Consider the following 18,674-nt stretch of genomic DNA (forward strand, 5'->3'; position numbering starts at 1 on the left):
GGCTCTGCTGGGCAAGGATGAAGAGATTAGGCCAAGAGCTAATTTTTTTTTTTTTTTTTTTTTTGAGACGGAGTCTTGCTCTGTAGCCCGGGCTGGAGTGCAGTGGCCGGATCTCAGCTCACTGCAAGCTCCGCCTCCCGGGTTTACGCCATTCTCCTGCCTCAGCCTCCCGAGTAGCTGGGACTACAGGCGCCCGCCACTGCGCCCGGCTAGTTTTTTGTATTTTTAGTAGAGACGGGATTTCACCGTGTTAGCCAGGAGGGTCTCGATCTCCTGACCTCGTGATCCGCCCGTCTCGGCCTCCCAAAGTGCTGGGATTACAGGCTTGAGCCACCGCGCCCGGCCAAGAGCTAATTTTTATTAAATGCTTTTTCTACTCCTGGGTTCTTTGAGAACCATTGACATTTATTATTTATTACATGCCAGACATGGTGCTAAGTGGCTTAGATGCAATGTCTTTTTTTTTTTTGTTTGTTATCAGATAACCCTTTGTGAAAATATTTTCCTTTTCACTCTTTAACTAGCTGGGCATTCCACTGCTTCACTGTTGGTATCATCTGTGATACCATCAACATTGCAGCTCACGGACTGGGCAGTCCCCAGGAATTCTTTTTTTTTTTTCTTGAGAGAGAGTCTCGCTCTGTCACCCAGGCTGGAGTGCAGTGGCCTCCGCTCACTGCAAGCTTCGCCTCTGGGGTTCATGCCATTCTCCTGTCTCAGCCTCCCGAGTAGCTGGGACTACCCGCACCCACCACCATGCCTGGCTAATTTTTTTGTATTTTTAGTAGAGACGGGGTTTCACCGTGTTAGCCAGGATGGTCTCAATCTCCTGACCTTGTGATCCTCTCGCCTCGGTCTCCCAAAGTGCTGGGATTACAGGCATGAGCCACCATGCCCAGCCCCCAGGAATTCTTTAAAGGTTCCAGAGAGTTCTCTGGCTAAAGACTGGTGCTGCATCTGTTGGACAACGTTGACAATCTCATCAAAAGTGGTGCTTCCACTGTGTTTCATGTTTTTGTGTTTCTGTCTATTGGTGGTTCCCGAAGGTTGTGATGATCAGGGCAGAGGCAGAAGGCACCACCTCAGTCTGGGCCTGTCTGTTGTGGCTGGTCAGTTTCACTGTCATCCTCAGACTCTTCCAGTCAATGGTTGGTGATGTCATCAGCAACCATTTTTGGAGACAGACCCAGGGAGCTGACCTCGGGGGCCAGTGCACGTGTGGCACCGACTTCGCCACTGGCACACCTCAGATATACGACTTGGATCTCACTGGGGTCAAACGTAGGCGGCTGCAATTGGTTGAACTCAGGTTCAGGATGACTGAAGCAAGTTGCACTTTGCCTTCTCTGAGCCAAAAAGCGAAAGGCACTCAGGCTCCCGGCAACTCTGTGAAGAAAGTTATTATCATCTTAGTTTACAGATGAAACTGAAGCTCAGAGAGGGCAAGCAGCTAGCGCAAGGCCCCACAGCTGGACTCAGGGCTGCTGGCCACAGGCCCTGGCTCTACATGCTGCACAGTCAGAGAGGGAGGGTCCCATGCGCGGTTGGAAGGCAGGAGGGAAGGCGAGGCTGGCGCTGGATAGTAACAAGCTGTTTGTTTTGGGCATTTCCCCCGTACCAGACACTGTGCTAAATGACCCTTCTGCTTTGTTTACCTGGAACAGTCCCCATCTTAGTGAATTCTGACTTTCCACCTACTGTCCCGGAGCAGCTGACCATGGTGAAGAAAACTGCAGGTCAGGGACCCTCAGCTGCCCCATACAGCCGGTGATACTGCCATGTCCCTGACTCCACGGGCTTTCAACACGAGGCCTCCCCAGTGCAGTGTCCACACCAGCATTACCTGGGAACTTGGGAGACAAGCGGATCCCATACGAGAGGGAAAGGGGAGCTGCCCTCAATTCAGATCGTTTCCCCGGGCCAGAAGAATCAGTCCTCCAGATGGGTGGGCAGCACGAGGCCTGCAGTGAACGTTACTGTGCTGTGCGCTCACAGAGTTAGAGGGCAGAGCTCATATTAAAGGCTCACACTGAGAGGTGAAACCAGCTGGACTTCCTGGGTCTAGTGGGGACTTGGAGAACTTTTCTGTCTAGCTAAAGGATTGTAAATGCACAATCAGCACTCTGTAAAAATGCACCCATCAGTGCTCTGTGTCTAAAGGATTGTAAATGCACCAATCAGCACTCTGTAAAATGGACCAATCTGCAGGACATGGGTGGGGACAAATAAGAGAATAAAAGCTGGTCACCCCCAGCCAGCAGCAGCAACCCACTCGGGTCCCCTTCCATACTGTGGAAGCTTTGTTCTTTCGCTCTTCATAAATCTTGCTGCTGCTCATTCTTTGGGTCTTTAAGAGCTGTAACACTCATGGTGAGGGTCTGTGGCTTCCTGAAGTCAGCAAGACCACGAACCCAATGGGAGGAACAAACAACTCCAGATGTGCCATATTTAAGACTGTAATACTCACCACGAGGTCTGCGGCTTCATTCTTGAAGTCAGCAAGACCAAGAACGCACCAGAAGGAATAAATTCTGGACACATTTTGGCGACCCCGATGGGAAACATTCAGGCACCAACAGGCTCACCCCTGAAATGCATCCTAAGTCATTGGGACCAATTTGACCCAGAAACCCTGAAAAAGAGGCAGCTTATTTTTTTCTGCACTACAGCCTGGCCCCAGTATTCTCTCTCTGATGGTGAAAAATGGCCACCTGAAGGAAGCATAAATTACAATACTATCCTGCAGCTTGACCTTTTCTATAAGAGGGACAGCAGATGGAGTGAAATACTTATGTCCAAGTTTTCTTTTCATCGAAGGAGAATCCACAACTATGCAAAGCTTGCAATTTACATCCCACAAGAGGACCTCTCAGCTGACCTCCATATCCTAGCTTCCCTATAGCTCCCCTATTAATGGTAAGCCTTCTCTAATCTCACCCACCCAGAAGGAAACAAGCAAAGAAATCTCCAAGGGACCACAACCTCCCCCACCCCAACTATCGGTTATGTCCCCTTCAAGCTGTAGTGGGAGGGGAATTTGGCCCAACCCAGGTACATGTCCCCTTCTCCCTCTCTGATTTAAAGCAGATCAAGGTAGACCTGGGGAAGTTTTCAGATGATCCTGATAGGTACATAGATGTCCTACAGTGTCTAGGGCAAACCTTCGATCTCACTTGGAGAGATGTCATTAGCTCAAACCCTGGCCTTTAATGAAAAGAATGCGGCTTTGGCTGCAGTCCGAGAGTTTGGAGATACCTGGTATCTTAGTCAAGTAAATGACAGAATGACAGCCGAAGAAAGGGACAAATTCCCTACCGGTCAGCAAGCTGTCCCCAGTATGGATCCCCACTGGGACCTCGACTCAGATCATGGGGACTGGAGTCATAAACATCTGCTGATCTGTGTTCTAGAAGGACTAAGGAGAATTAGGAAAAGGCCCGTGAATTATTTGATGATGTCCACCACAACTCAGGGAAAGGAAGAAAATCCTCGAGCCTTCCTCGAGCGACTAAGGGAGGCATTAAGAAAATACACTCCCCTGTCACCCGGCTCACTAGAGGGTCAATTGATCCTAAAAGATAAGTTTATTATCCAGTCAGCCACAGATATCAGGAGAAAGCTCCAGAAGCGAGCCCGGGGCCCTGAACAAAACCTGGAGGCATTATTAAACCTGGCAACCTTGATGTTCTATAATAGGGACCAAGAGGAACAGGCCGAAAAGGAAAAGCGAGATGAGAGAAAGGCCGCAGCCTTAGTCATGGCCCTCAGACACACAAACCTTGGTGATTCAGAGAGGACAGAAAATGGAGCAGGCCAATCACCTGGTGGGGCTTGTTACCCGTGTGGCTTGCAAGGACACCTTAAAAAAGATTGTCCAGCAAGAAACAAGCTGCCCCTCGCCCATGTCCACTATGCTGAGGCAATCACCGGAAGGTGCACTGCCCCAGAGGACAAAGGTTCTCTGGGCCAGAAGCCCCCAACCAGATGATCCAACAACAGGACTGAGAGTGCCCGGGGCAAGCGCCAGCTCATGTCATCACTCTCACTGAGCCCAGGGTACGTTTAACCATTGAAGGCCAGGAAATCGACTTCCTCCTGGCCACTGGCGTGGCTTTCTCAGTGTTAATCTCCTGTCCCGGACAGCTGTCCTCAAGGTCCGTTACCATCCAAGGAATCCTGGGACGGCCTATAACCAGGTATTTCTCCCACTTCCTCAGCTGTAATTGGGAGACTTTGCTCTTTTCACATGATTTTCTTGCTATGCCTGAAAGTCCCATACCCTTATTATTAGCTAAAGCTAATAATATATATTATTATTATATTATTAGCTAATATATTAGCTAAAGCTGAAGCTATTATCTACATGAATATGGGGGACAAGTTACCTATTTGTTGTCCCCTGCTTGAGGAGGAAATCAACCCTGAAGTCTGGGCCTTGGAAGGAACAGACTCAAGCTCCAGCCTTAAGCCTCCCCACAGGACAACACTTCTCTTATATATCACAGAGAGAGCAGGAATAGCTCTTGTGGTCCTTACTCAGACTCGTGGGACAACCCCACAACCAGTGGCATACCTAAGTAAGGAAATTGATGTAGTAGCAAAAGGCTGGCCTCACTGTTTACCGGTAGTTGCGGCGGTGGCCGTCTTAGTGTCAGTGGCTATCAAAATAATAAAAGGAAAGGATCTCACTGTCTGCACCACTCATGATGTAGTGGCATACCAGGTGCCAAAGGAAGTTTATGGCTATCAGACAACCACCTACTTAAATACCAGGCACTACTCCTTGAGGGACCAGTGCTTCAAATACGTACGTGCGTGGCCCTCAACCCTGCCACTTTTCTCCCAGAGGATAGGGAACCAATCAAGCATGACTGCCAACAAATTATAGTCCAGACTTATGCCACCTGAGAGGATCTCTTAGAAGTCCCCTTAGTTAATCCTGACCTTAACCTATATACCGATGAAAGTTCATTTGTGGAGAATGGGATACGAAGGGCAGGCTATGCCATAGTTAATGATGTAACCGTACTTGAAAGTAAGCTACTTCCCCCAGGGTGCAGCGCCCAGTTAGCAGATCTGGTGGCACTTACCTGAGCCTTAGAACTGGGAAAGCGAAAAAGAATAAATGTGTATACAGAGAGCAAGTATGCTTATCTAATCCTACATGCCCATGCTGCAATATAGAAAGAAAGGGGGTTCCTAACCTCTGGGGAGCCCCCATTAAATACCACAAGGAAATCATGGAGTTACTGCATGCAGTGCAAAAACCCAAGGAGGCGGCAGTCTTACGCTGCCGAAGCCATCAAAAAGGGGAAGGAGAGGGGAGAATAGCAGCATAAGTGGCTGGAAGAGGCAGGGAAAGACCAGCAGAAAGGAAAGAGAGAAAGAGACAGAGAGAGAGAGGGGGAGGAAGAGACAGAGACAAAGAAGGAGTCAAAAAGGGAGACAGAGAGAGGAAGACACAGAGAGGCAGAAAGTCAAAGAGAGAAGGAGAGAGAGGAAGAGACAGAAAAAGAAGAGTCAGAGAGAGAAAGAAAGTCAAAGAAAGAGAGGAAGAGACAGACAAAGAGGGAGTCAGAAGGAGAGAGGGAGACAAAGAAGTCAAAGAGAAGGAAAGAGAGATGGAAGTAGTAAAGAAAAAAGTGTCCCCTGTTCCTTTAAAAGCCAGGGTAAATTTAAAACCTATAATTGATAATTGAAGGTCTTCTCTGTTACCCTACAATACTCCAATACCACCTTGTTTTCAGTGTAAGCAAGGGCGTAGCCTGAAAGCACTGAGGCCACTAACAACCCATAGCCTTCCTATCAAAAATCATTAACCCAGCAGGTTTCCTCACAAGGATCTAAATCTTAACTAATTACCATACAAAGGTCCAACCGGACCTAGGAGGAACTCCCTTCAGGACAGGATGATAGATGGTTCCTCCTCAGTGGTTCCTCCCCAGAGATTAAGGAAAAAAGACACAACGGGTATTCAGTAAGTGATAAGGAAACTCTTGTAGAAGCAGAGTTAGGAAAATTGCCTAATAATTACTCTGCTCAAAAGTGGGAGCTGTTTGCACTCAGCCAAACTTTAAAGTACTTACAGAATCAGGAAGGAGCCATCTATACCAATTCTAAGTTACTATGGACTGAACGAGGTTTTATTAATAGCAAAGAAAAATTAAAATCCCAAACTTATAAGTTTTTCAACAAAAGGAAAGTTTGCTAAAAGTTAACAGTGTAACAAGTATTATCCTAACTTCGGATCTTATGGAAATCAGACCCTATCAATGCCCCTCCAAGCTCAACTCCTTCAGCTCAGAGCCATACAACTAATACCCTTACTTATAGGGTTAGGAATGGCCACTGCTACAGGAATCAGAATAGCAGATTTATCTACTTCATTATCCTACTACCACACACTTTCACAGGATTTCTCAGTTTGCAAGAAATAATACAATCTATCCAGTAAGAATAGTAACTACAATCCCAAATAGACTCTGGCAACAGTGACTCTCCAAAACCACTGAGGCCTAGACTTCCTCACTGCTGAGAAAGGAAGACTCTGCACCTTCTTAGGGGAAGAGTGTTGCTTTTACACTAACCAGTCAGGGACAGTACGAGATGCCGCCTGGTGTTTACAGGAAAAGGCTTCTGAAATCAGACAACGCCTTTCAAACTCTTATACCAACCTCTGGAGTTGGGTGACATGACTTCTCCCCTTTCTAGGGGAGCCATCTTGCTATTACTCGCCTTCGAGTAATACAGCCATCTTGCTATTACTCGCCTTCAGGCCCTGTATTTTTAATCTCCTTGTCAAATGTATTTCCTCTAGGATTGAGGCCATCAAGCTACAGATGGTCTTACAAATGGAACCCCAAATTAGTTCAACTAACAACTTCTACTGAGGACCCCTGGACCAACCTGTTGGCCCTTTGTCTGGCCTAAAGAGTTCCCCTTTGGAGGACACTACAACTGCAGGGTCCCTTTGTCACCCCTATCCAACGGAAAGTAGCTAGAGTGGTCATTGCCCAATTCCCAACAGCACCTGGGGTGTCCTGTTCAGAGGGCGGATTGAGAGGTGAAGCCAGCTGGACTTCCTGGGTCAAGTGGGGACTCTAGAAAGAGAACTTTCCTGTCTAGCTAAAGGATTATAAATGCACCAATCAGCACTCTGTAAAAAATGCACCAATCAATGCTCTGTGTCTAGCTAAAGGATTGTAAACGCACCTATCAGCACTCTGTAAAATGAACCAATCAGCAGGATGTGGGTGGGGACAAATAAGGGAATAATAAAAGCTGGCCACCCCCAGACAGCAGCAGCAACCCACTCTGGTCCCCTTCCATGCTGTGGAAGCTTTGTTCTTTCACTTGTCATAATAAATCTTGCTGCTGCTCACTCTTTGGGTCCATGCCACCTTTAAGAGCTGTAACACTCACCGCGAGGGTCTGTGGCTTCATTCCTCAAGTCAGCAAGACTATGAACCCACCGGGAGGAACACAAAACTTTGGACATGCCATCTTTAAGACTGTAACACTGTGAGATCTGTGGCTTCATTCTTGAAGTCAGGAAGACCAAGAACCCACCAGAAGGAATAAATTCCAGACACAATACCACAAAAAGACAAAGCGAAGGGGTGAGAAGAAACTTTTGGACAAGTTTGTACAACTTGTGGCCCAGGTGGCTTTGAATGCAGCCCAACCCAAATTTGTAAACTTTCTTAAAACATTGAGATTTTTTGCGATTTTTTTTTTTTTTAAAGCTCATCAGCTATCCTTAGTGCTAGTGTAGTTTATGTGTGGCCCAAGACAATTATTTTTCTTCCATTGTGGCCCAGGGGAGCCAAAAGATTGGATATCCTGTTTTTGGAGGTGAGGGATGTGTTTACTGCCTTGGCTGTGGTAATAGTTTCCTAGGTGCACAAATATGTCTGAATTAACTGTACATATCAAGGATGTGCAGCTTTGTGTACCAATTATACCTCAGTAAAACCATCACAAAAAGGAAAATAACAAAAGAAATGCAAATTCCTAGACTCCACCCTGGACCTACAGGCCCAACCCTCTGGGGCTGCCCAGCCACCTGTCTCCAGCAAGCTGGGGGCCTGAGAAGCACTGCCCAGACCTTTGCTCCCCTAACGGACTATTTCACATCCTTCGCTAACTCCTCAGACCTCCCATACCGCGTCCTCACTCTCAGTCAATCACCTGCTTTCCTATTTCACTGAAGAGTCGAAGCACCTAGAAGACAGCTCGGTGTCTCCCAGCACCAAGTGCCCCAGCTCCGGCTCAGCGCCCTTCTGCTCGGCTTTCCCTCTTGAGGCTGGGGAGGAACTGGCAGGGCAAACACGAATATTTACCCTTGTGCACAAGAAGCTACTCAATACAGCAGCCATGGCCGCCCCTGGGAACTAGCTGGAAGCAGCTGGGGTTTGCCAGTGGGGAGGGGTGGGTGGGTGGGAATCTGCATCTTTAAAAGTTTCTAATTTCAACTTTTATTTTAAATATAGGGGGTACATGTGCAGGTTTGTTACCTGTGTATATCGCTTGATGCTGAGGTCTGCAGTAAGGATCGCATCACTCAGACAGCACGGTATCCAGTAGGTAGCTTTATTGACTGGCCCCCACACCCCTGGACTCTCTCCCTCTGAGAATCTGCATTTTTCTTTTTTTCAGGATCCCTACGTTTGAAGGAATCTGCATTTTAACAAGACTCTAGATGCTTCGTAGGGACATTAGACTCATTCCTCCTCCTCACTTCCTGTCTGTTGGACCATTTTCTCAGCAATCTGTAAACTGTAATCTGCTCCATTAAAAAAAAAAAAAAAAAAACATCGATACACATCCCTCTCTACCGCTTCATTTTCCAGCTCCAGGTCCTGCCTTCCCATTCTCTCTCAAACCTGCTCTGATCTTTGTCCAGCTCCTCACTGATCCCTTCACAGAGGCCCCCAGTGCACCCATGTGGTGACATCAGCTTCACAGAGGCCCCCAGTGCACCCATGTGGTGACATCAGCTTCGCAGAGGTCCCCAGTGCACCCACACAGTGATGTAAGCTTTGGCTCCGGGCCTCTCCTCCCTGCGACTCTACCTGGGCACCAGCCAGCCCTCATTCCCTCCCTACTGCTTTTTTTTTTTTTTTTTTTTTTTTTTGAAACAGGGTTTTGCTCTGTCACCCAGGCTGGAATACGGTAGTGCAATCATAGCTCACTGCAGTCCTGACCTCCTGGGCTCAAGCAATTCTCCCACCTCAGCTTCCTTGGTAACTGGGACTATAGGTACACCACGCCCAGCTAATTTTTTGTATTTTTTGTAGAGGCAGGGTCTCACCATGTTGTCCAGGCTGGTCTCAAACTCCTGACCTCAAGTGATCCGCCCGCCTTGGCCTCCCAAAGTGTTGGGATTACAGGCGTGAGCCACAGTGCCTAGCCATTGCTATTTTTAAAATGTTGTTTCAAATACCCCCATGGTGTCACTCCCCTTGAGGATGTGTTGGGCCTTCTAGAGTAGGAAGAGGGAACAAGAGACCTGGTTCACTTATGGTGAAGCCAGAAGAGGTGTCATGTTGGTCAAAATGCCTGCAGGCCCCTCCTGTTGCTGTGCTCAGGCCAGAAGCTGCACAGGGCATGGGCTCATAAATGCATCCACTCCCTGTGCTTTCCCAGGAGCGCCCAGGCCTGTCCTTAGTATCAAGTCAATCACGTTTTCAGCATGGTGGAGGAAGGCAGGTTCTGCGAATGCCGCAGGGTAGGTTAATCACACAGGCCAATCAAGTCCCTGTCGTTACCAGGATCGGCAGAGGCCAGCCCTCACTCCCATCTCGTTTCATTCTCGATAAAAATCACATCACGTGGCCGGGCGTGGTGGCTCACGCCTGTAATCCCAGCACTTTGGGAGGCCAAGGTGGACGGATCACCTGAGGTCGGGAGTTCGAGACCAGCCTGACCAACATGGAGAAACCCCGTCTCTACTAAAAATAGAAAAATTAGCCAGGTGTGGAGGTGCGCGCCTGTAATCCCAGCTACTCAGGAAGCTGAGGCAGGAGAATTGCTTGAACTCGGGAGGTGGAGATTGCTATGAGCCAAGATCGCACCATTGCACTCCAGCCTGGCCAACATAGCTAGACTCTGTCTCAAAAAAAAAAAAAAAAAATCACATCACTCTTTCCAACTGGAAGAGTATAATTTTAAAAAGTGTAAAAACTGCCAAATATAAGTCTACATTATTATCCATTGAACGCGCTCCACAAATCCCCCACCCTCCAAGATGCTGGCATTCAATGAGGCGCCCATGTGGGCTCTGCCTTGGACTTTTTCTTCCTCCTTGCCCTGCTTCTTTCCTCCACGCCTCTGAGAAGGAAATGCTCCTTCTTCATCTGGAACTGAGCTTCCCAAGGGCTTCTAAGCCTACTTTCCACGCCTTCCGAAGGGCCTTCCCACAGAGACCTCACTTCCTCACTGCTGGCTTCCTCCCTCTCTGGGCTCATTTCCCAGTCTGTAAACATGCCACAGGCTCATCCCCTCACTCATCCTCTCAGAGAAAACTACTGTCCTGTCAAACCGCTTTCTTCTTTCCTTTCTTTCATCACACAATGCAGCCAAGGGCGCAGAGTTGCTCAGGTCCCCGTGCAGCCCATATCTCCCACCCACTCGCGCGGCCCAACCTCTGGTGATCAAATCCAACAGCCGTTTCCGTCCCCAACCTGCACCCTTGCCTCCAGTTGAATTTGACAGAGCTCTACTGATTACTCTGTCTACATCTTAAAAAGAAAATGGAAACCAACGAAAGAGGCAACACACACGACTCAATACGGACAGCAATACGATGGAGCATAAGACGGCCGTGAAACACAACATTCACAAAGTTTTAAAGAGCATTAGGATTTGCTTGTAATGTAAAGTTAGAGAGCCAAGCATGGTGGCTCACACCTGTAAACCAAGCACTTTGGGAGGCTGAGGCGGGCCGATCACTCGAGGTCAGGAGTTCGAGACCAGCCTGGCCAAAATGGTGAAACCTTGTCTCTACTAAAAATACAAAAACTAGCCAGGCATGGTGGAGGGCGCCTGTAATCCCAGCTACACAGGAGGCTGAGGTATGAGAATTGCTTGAACCCAGGAGATGCGGCCTGCAGTGAGCCGAGATTGTGCCGCTGCACCCCCGCCTGGGTGACAGAGCAAGACTCTGTCTCCAAAATGAATAAACAAAGTTAAGTGAAAAACTGCATATACAGCATCAGCTCAACTGTATGCATTTTATTTATTTTTTATTTATTTATTTTGAGACAGAGTCTCACTCTGTTGCCCAGGCTGCAGTGCAGTGGTGTAATCTCAGCTCACTGCAAGATCTGCTCCCTGGGTTCATGCCATTCTCCTGCCTCAGCCTCCTGAGTAGCTGGGACTACAGGTGCCCGCCACCACACCTGGCTAATTTTTTCTATTTTTAGTAGAGATGGGGTTTCACTGTGTCAGCCAAGATGGTCTCGATCTCCTGACCTCGTGATCTGCCCTCCTTGGCCTCCCAAAGTGCTGGGATTGCAGGCGTGAGCCACTGCACCTGGCCCCGCATTTTATTTTTTATTTCTTGGATGGAGTCTCACTCTCTTGCCAAGGTTGGAGTGCAGTGGTGTGATCTCTGCTCACTGCAGCCTCTGCCTCCTGGGTTCAAGCAATTCTATGCCTCAGCCTCCCAAGTAGCTGGGACTACAGGCGTGCCCCACCACACCCGGCTAAATTTTTTTTTTTTTTTTTGGAGATGGAGTCTTGCTCTGTTGCCCAGGCTGGAGTGCAGTGGCACAATCTCAGCTCACTGCAACCTCCGCCTCCTGGGTACAAGCAATTCTGCTGCCTCAGCCTCCCAAGTAGCTGGAACTACAGACACGTACCACCACGCCCAGCTAACTTTTTTGTATTTTTAGTAGAGACAGGGTTTCACTGTGTTAGCCAGGATGGTCTCGATCTCCAGACATCATGATCCACCTGCCTCGGCCTCCCAAAGTGCTGGGATTACAGGTGTGAGCCACCGTGCCCAGGATGGCTGGCCACTTTTTGTATGTTTAGTAGAGATGGGGTTTCACCATGTTAGCCACGCTAGTCTCGAACTCCTGACCTCAAGGCCTGCCTCGGCCTCCCAAAGTGCTGGGGTTATAGGTATGGGCCACTGTGTTCAGCCCTATATGCATTTTGAAAGACTAAGGGGAAATAAGAGTAGTTCCATCTGGCTGGTAGAACTATAGATTATTTTTGTTTTCTCCTTTACTATCTTCTGTATTTTACAATAGGCTTTACAAACAAAAGTCAGAGATTAAAAGGGACATTTTTCTGGTCTGCCACCTGCTGGTGAATTCTAGCAACGTCCCAGGTTAAATTCAATTCAGTGCTTGCTCCTCCCTCTTCTCACTGTCTGAGCACCCTCCCTATAGTTAGTTCCCTCAGGCTTTAGCCTGACTTGCCATCTCGTTTCCATTCTGTGATCCTTTCCATCTTGTCTTGTGTATTTTCTGGTATAAATTGTTGTGGTAATATATGTTAGGTCCTCGCTATTTTCAAGTCATTACAACTTTTACCTCTTTCCATCTTTCAGCGACTGTTTTTTTTTTGAGACGGAGTCTCACTCTGTTGCCAGGCTGGAGTGCAGTGGCGATCTTGGCTCACTGCAACCTCCGACTCCCGGGTTCCAGCGATCCTCCTGCCTCAGCCTCCCAAGTTGCTGGGATTACAGGCGTGTGCTAACACGCCCAGCTAATTTTTGTATTTTTAGTACAGATGGGATTTCACCATGTTGTCCAGGATGGTCTCGATCTCCTGACCTCATGATCTGCCTGCCTCAGCCTCCCATAATACTGGGATTACAGGTGTGAGCCACCGCGCCTAGCCGAGACTTCTGCTTTGATTGGGCTTATTTTAATAACATACACTCACCATGGGAGCGGCTGTGCTTTTAGGACCAGCTGATAGCCCTGGCAGAAGTGGGCGTTAGTTGAGGCAATCAGAAATCCTGGCAGAAGTGTAGTACATGCTCTGGGAGGCACGTTAAGCCACAATTGGCAATCAATGCCCTTGGTCACATTAGTGAGAACGCCCTGGCAGCCGTGTGGAGGGTGGATTTGAGGACGTGGAGAGGTGTGTTTAAGACATGACTGCCACTCTCTAGGAGTGACAGTAGGGATGGTGTGGAACAGGCAGATTAGAGAGCCACCCAGCAGCAGGCCTCCGAAGGGACTCCCGAAGAGGGAGGAGTCACGACTGACCCCCAGCTTTCCAACACGGTGGGGTGAGCTGTGATGCCATCAACCAAGGCAGGAATGCAGGCCTGTACATCAGTGGGTTGTGGGGAAGGCTGGGTTTTGAATAAACTGAGTATGAGATGGCCTCAGAACATCCATGCAGAAATGTAAACAGGCGGTGGAAAGTAAGGGCTAGAGAGATCTGAGTGTTACTGACATTAGGGTGTAGCTGAAACCCGAGTCCTGGACAACAATGCTTCAAGAGAAAACCCAGAATGAGGGAGATGCTGGAGACAGAAGCTGGTACACATGAGCATGGAGGGTCGGCCTGATAGAGGAGTGCAGAGGCAGAGACGGAAAAGGCAGAAGGAAAAGCCCAGGAGTGCATATTGCATGTGGCAAGACTCCAGAAGGGGGCAGTGATCAGTAAGTGAACTGAAAGGGTCAGTAACCTAAGGGCTAAAAGTACATCACTTGATATGGCAATTAGGACGTTGCTGGTATCTGAAAGGAAGAGTCTGCACAGAGCAGCAACGACGACGCAGGACTGCAGCGGGGTGGGTGGTGCCTATGAACTGAGGGTATCAAGCAGAGACTCTTCCTGAACGTGTGTATGGGAAAAGATGCTCCAGAGGGAATAATAATGAGAAGGGGCTGCAGGGTGCAAGAGTCAGAGGACAAAATGAGACAATCTAGGTAAGGGTTTAGCACTATCTTGCATATAGTAAGTGCTCAATGCACACAAAGGGCTTTTATCGCGCATTCATTAACTATATAATACTTTTAAAAGACAAAAATCAGTCCAAGGAGCCTGCATACCAGTGGGGGAGAAAAACAATGAACAAAATAAATAAATTATATGGTACATTTGCTAATAGCAAATGCTAAGAAGAAAAAATAAACTGGGGAAAGAAGATATCAAATGTTGAAGAAAGGATACAATTTTAGATAGGGTGGCCTGGGCAGGCCTCACTGAGAAGGTGGCTTGTAGGTAAAGACCCAAAGGAGGTGAGGAAAGTAACTATAATCAGGGAGTAATAGAAAAATATTATCATCATTGTCAGAGCATTCTTCATATATTATTGTTATGGAAACATCTGGTTATTAATCTATTATTGCTACTCTCTTTGCTGCAATTAATTTTTTTTTTTAATTTTTTTTTTTGAGATGGAGTCTCGCTCTGTCACCCAGGCTAGAGTGCAGTGGTGCAATCTCGGCTCACTGCAACCTCTGCCTCCCAGGTTCAAGTGATTCTCCTGCCTCAGCCTCCCAAGTAGCTGGGATTACAGGTGCATGCCACCACGCCGGGCTAATTTTCATATTTTTAGAAGAGATGGGGTTTTACCATGTTGGCCAGGCAGGTCTTGAACTCCTGACCTCAGGTGATCCGCCTGCCTCGGCCTCCCAAAGTGCTGGGATTACAGGCATGAGCCACCACGCCCAACCCATGATTAATGTTCTTTTTTTTTTTTTTTGAGAGGGAGTCTCGCGCTTTCGCCCAGGCTGGAGTGCAGTGGCCGGATCACAGCTCACTGCAAGCTCCGTCTCCCGGGTTTGTGCCATTCTCCTGCCTCAGCCTCCCTATAGCTGGGACTACAGGCGCCCGCCACCTCACCCGGCTATTTTTTTGTATTTTTTAGTAGAGACGGGGTTTCACTGTATTAGCCAGGATGGTCTCGATCTCCTGACCTCGTGATCCGCCCGTCTCAGCCTCCCAAAGTGCTGGGATTACAGGCTTGAGCCACCGCGCCCGGCCTAATGTTCTTACAATCACTGCCATCTCTGGGTGTTTAGTAGTTTCAGCAGTGGCATCCAGTAACCATGGTTTCTATTACAAAGGTGCGTGGAATCTCGGAAGACTGGGGACAACAGTGTAATATGCTGTGTTGTCATCATCAGCTGTTTGTAAGGGCAGAAGCAAAGCCAAATGGAAACTGATAGTGCATGCAGCTGCTGCAAACGCAAAGCTGCTCATGTGTGTGCTGAGGGGAAAGAGGGCAGCAGACTGATCTTTCAGTCCCATCTGTACACGTGAAATATCCACACAACAGAACCATCTTCAGCCCCAGAGGGCATTGACGCAGGCATCTCTGGAACAACAGGAAAGTGGTAACTCATCTCAAATCAGTGCAGATGGAGAGTGTGTGTAATTTAGAGGTCACAAGACAGGAGGGTTTCTACCAGAACACTGATTTGGTGGTTAGAAACAGGAATCCGCTGATACCATCTGGGAATAATTAAGACGAACAGGAAATTCTTGCTCTGTGCCAAACCGAGCCCAACACTGAGAATAAGGTGGGTGTGCAATAAGCACTTGCTGGATCACACTCAACAAGAGGGTTCAATGTTGCTTGCGACTGATGCATATAATGATTAAAAAGCCTGATCTAAAATAATAATTATTCTTTGCAATTCAGAGAAAAGGATCAAAAAAGGAAAAGAAAAGGAAAAAAGGTAGAAAAGAGGACTCATCCTATCTTTACTCCATTTAAGAGGCTACAATATCTTTTAAAGCTAAATGTCAAGTGTTTCATTCCTTAACAGTCAGAGGCTTCTGTGAGTGGACGGCACAGGACAGAAAATGGGTTTTAAAGACAAAACCCCATTCTTCAACTCAGTTTAACAGAAGTTTTGTAAATATCTTAGTTACATTTTCTTTTTTTTTTTTTTTTTTGAGACAGAGTCTCGCTGCGTTGCCCAGGCTGGAGTGCAGTGGTGCAATCTCAGCTCACTGCAACCTCTGTTGGCTGGGTTCAGGCGATTCTCGGGCTTCAGCCTCCCTGGTAGCTGGGCCTACAGACATGCACCAGCACACCTGGCTAATTTTTGTATTTTTGGTAGAGATGAGGTTTTATCATGTTGGCCAGGCTGGTCTTGAACTCCTGGCCTCAAGTGATCTGTCTGCCTCAGCCTCCCAAAGTGCTGGGATTACAGGCACGGGCCACCATGCCCAGTCCTTAGTTACATTTTCTACATGTATTTATTACTTGAAGGGGGCCAATACTGAATTTATCGATTAAAACAAACAAAAACCCTCAAGATTAAAACTTGATAGCTTAACTAGCAGTGCTTAGAATATATAAAAATCTTTATTAATTTATTGTAAATGCCTGTGTAAACAGATTATAAGTATGTCCTTCTTGGCTATGAAACCAAAAGTGAACCATTGTAATGGCCAAGTAAAAGCTTATGAAGGAAGAAATTAAACGGGTCAACTACATTTTATGGCTCAAGCTAATAGCAATGTATGTGATATTTTTGTTATTATTATCATAGCCTTACCATGCAGCAGTTATTATATTTCATATATTTGTGTAAGTGTGCATACTATATTATATTCATTATATTCATGCATGGTGCGTGCTTCTCTAAGGATCCCACAATCTGATCTCACAAACATTATCTATTCTACTTTAAGAATACAAACAGTGAAATATGGACTACGGGAACATTATGACTGTGCCCAGGACTCCATAATGTGCCTGTCATGGAGCTGGGAATTCAGCCCCCTGATCACTGGGAACTCCTCAGCAGGAGTGGAACATGCAGGAGCAGGGAAGGGAGGAAGCAGAGGAGATGGAAAACTGGCTTCCAACTGGTTTCGCTGAATCTGTGGCTGACTTAAGAAGCCGGGTATGAATTACCATGCGCTTTATTGCCTCCTCTTGGAAACATCCTTATGTCATTGCGCTGTGGCCAGAGCCCTGAAGGACATCTGCTCTCCTTGGGAGCTGCTGAGCCAGGGTGCCCGTGACGTCTTCAGAATCCTTCAGTCCCGACTGTAGGAGAAACTTGGCACAGGCCAAATGCTGACCTGCACAGGCCAGATGCAGGGCTGAGGGGTGACAAAAATCATGTGGACTTAAAAACACAACCCCTGGAGCAATACTGACCTCGTGAGTTGATAGTGCCCAATAAGAATATCGATTCTTTCAATATCTTCCATAATTCATTTTCACAACTTCACCTACACTAGATCAAAATATTTTTCTTTTTAACCTGATTGGGTTGAAAATAGTTTTAAAGATAACAAAACCAGTTAGAGAGGATTTAAGAAATTGATCTAGGCCGGGCGTGGTAGCTCACGCCTGTTCCCAGCACTTTGGGAGGCTGAGGTGGGCAGATCACGAGGTCAAGAGTGTGAAACCAGCCTGACCAACATGGTGAAACCCCATCTCTACTAAAATTAAAAAATTAGCCAGGCGTGGTGGTGCGTGCCTGTAATCCCAGCTACTCAGGAGGCTGAGGCAGGAAAATCACTTGAACCTGGGAGGTGGAGGTTGCAGTAAGCACTGCACTCTAGCCTGGGTGACAGAGCAAGACTGTCTCAAAAAAAAGAAAAAGAAAAAGAAAAAGAAAAAGAAACTGATCTAAAACAAGAAGCAACAGAGCAAGTTAACAAGATATAGGAGACATCCTCTCTATACTCCGGAATGCTCTAGAAACACACTTTAAATGGTACAAAAAACTTTCTAAAAGGTTTATTGAATTTGCTTTGTAAATAAAACTATCACCACAAATAATCATGTAACCAAAAAAAACACTGTTGAACAAGCTTCCCACTCTGGGTGTAGAAATCAATACTGAGGTTCCTGGTGTGCTGAGTTCAGGGGCACTGGTGGTTCTGCTGCCTTCCCTCCAGCAGAGAAGCGGTGTCCCTTCCTGGGCAGAGCAGCTGCCCTTTCCAGCCCTAGAGTGACTAGGTAGGTTCCTGCAAGTCTTTGAAGCATCAGAAAGATCTCACTAGGCCGAGTGCAGTGGCTCATGCCTGTAATCCCTGCACTTTGGGAGGCCGAGGTGGGCAGATCACTTGAGGTCAGGAGTTTGAGACCAGCCTGGCCAACATGGTGAAACCTTGTCTCTACTAAAAATACAAAAATTAGCTGGGCATGGTGGTCGCCACCCGTAGTCCCAGCTACTCGGGAGGCAGAAGAATCGCTTGAACTTGGGAGGCAGAGGTTGCAGTGAGCCAAGACCACGCCACTACCCTCCCGACTGGGTAACAGCGCAAGACTTTGTCTCAAAAAAAAAAAAAAAAAAAAGAGATTCCACTAAACCCTTGCAAGATGGTCTTCGGCTCACAAAATGTTAGAGGGTTTATTTTAAAGTCCAAGTCTAAAGAATTCGCTCTCAGAATGTTTCTGAATATTCTAAAAAAAAAAAAAAAAAAAACATAGTGAATATAGTTCCTAAATATACTCCAAAATGGATGACCTGTGAAGAACTGATACAATACCTGGCTAGCAGATGTCATCGTGGATTAGAAAGAAACTGCTTTTATGACGCATATATTGTTATGGTTTAAAATAATAGCAAAGGTTAACAATAGCAGTTGTAATAAGTGGCAGTCATCATCACTGTTATAATAACAACAATTATATGAAGGCTTTACAGAGAAAAAGATATTTTAAGGAAAAGTAGCTGAGCTATTAGAAGAACATTAAGGCTGGTCGCGGTGGCTCATGCCTG

At 47.1% G+C, this 18,674-nt stretch overlaps 1 protein-coding gene across 4 annotated transcripts in view; it reads right to left on the reverse strand.

Moving 5' to 3' along the window:
- Positions 1 to 560: 560 nt before the first annotated feature.
- ANKRD16 (ankyrin repeat domain 16) overlaps positions 561 to 18,674 on the reverse strand; it is a 28,378-nt gene continuing 10,264 nt past the window's right edge. The window contains exons 7-8 of one of the 4 annotated variants that reach the window (XM_008002176.3): positions 16,850 to 17,040; positions 561 to 1,386 (exon numbers count right to left, since the gene is read on the reverse strand). In XM_008002176.3, coding sequence (XP_008000367.2) covers positions 16,883 to 17,040 — 158 coding nt within the window. In that variant the 3' untranslated portion in view covers positions 561 to 1,386; positions 16,850 to 16,882. Of the gene's footprint in view, positions 1,387 to 8,578; positions 17,041 to 17,671; positions 18,356 to 18,674 lie in introns of those variants that run through there. The other 3 variants (XM_008002180.3, XM_073018696.1, XM_008002177.3) reach the window with 3 other exon arrangements.

Source organism: Chlorocebus sabaeus, chromosome 9, assembly GCF_047675955.1.
Source record: "Chlorocebus sabaeus isolate Y175 chromosome 9, mChlSab1.0.hap1, whole genome shotgun sequence".
Classification (NCBI taxonomy): domain Eukaryota; kingdom Metazoa; phylum Chordata; class Mammalia; order Primates; family Cercopithecidae; genus Chlorocebus; species Chlorocebus sabaeus.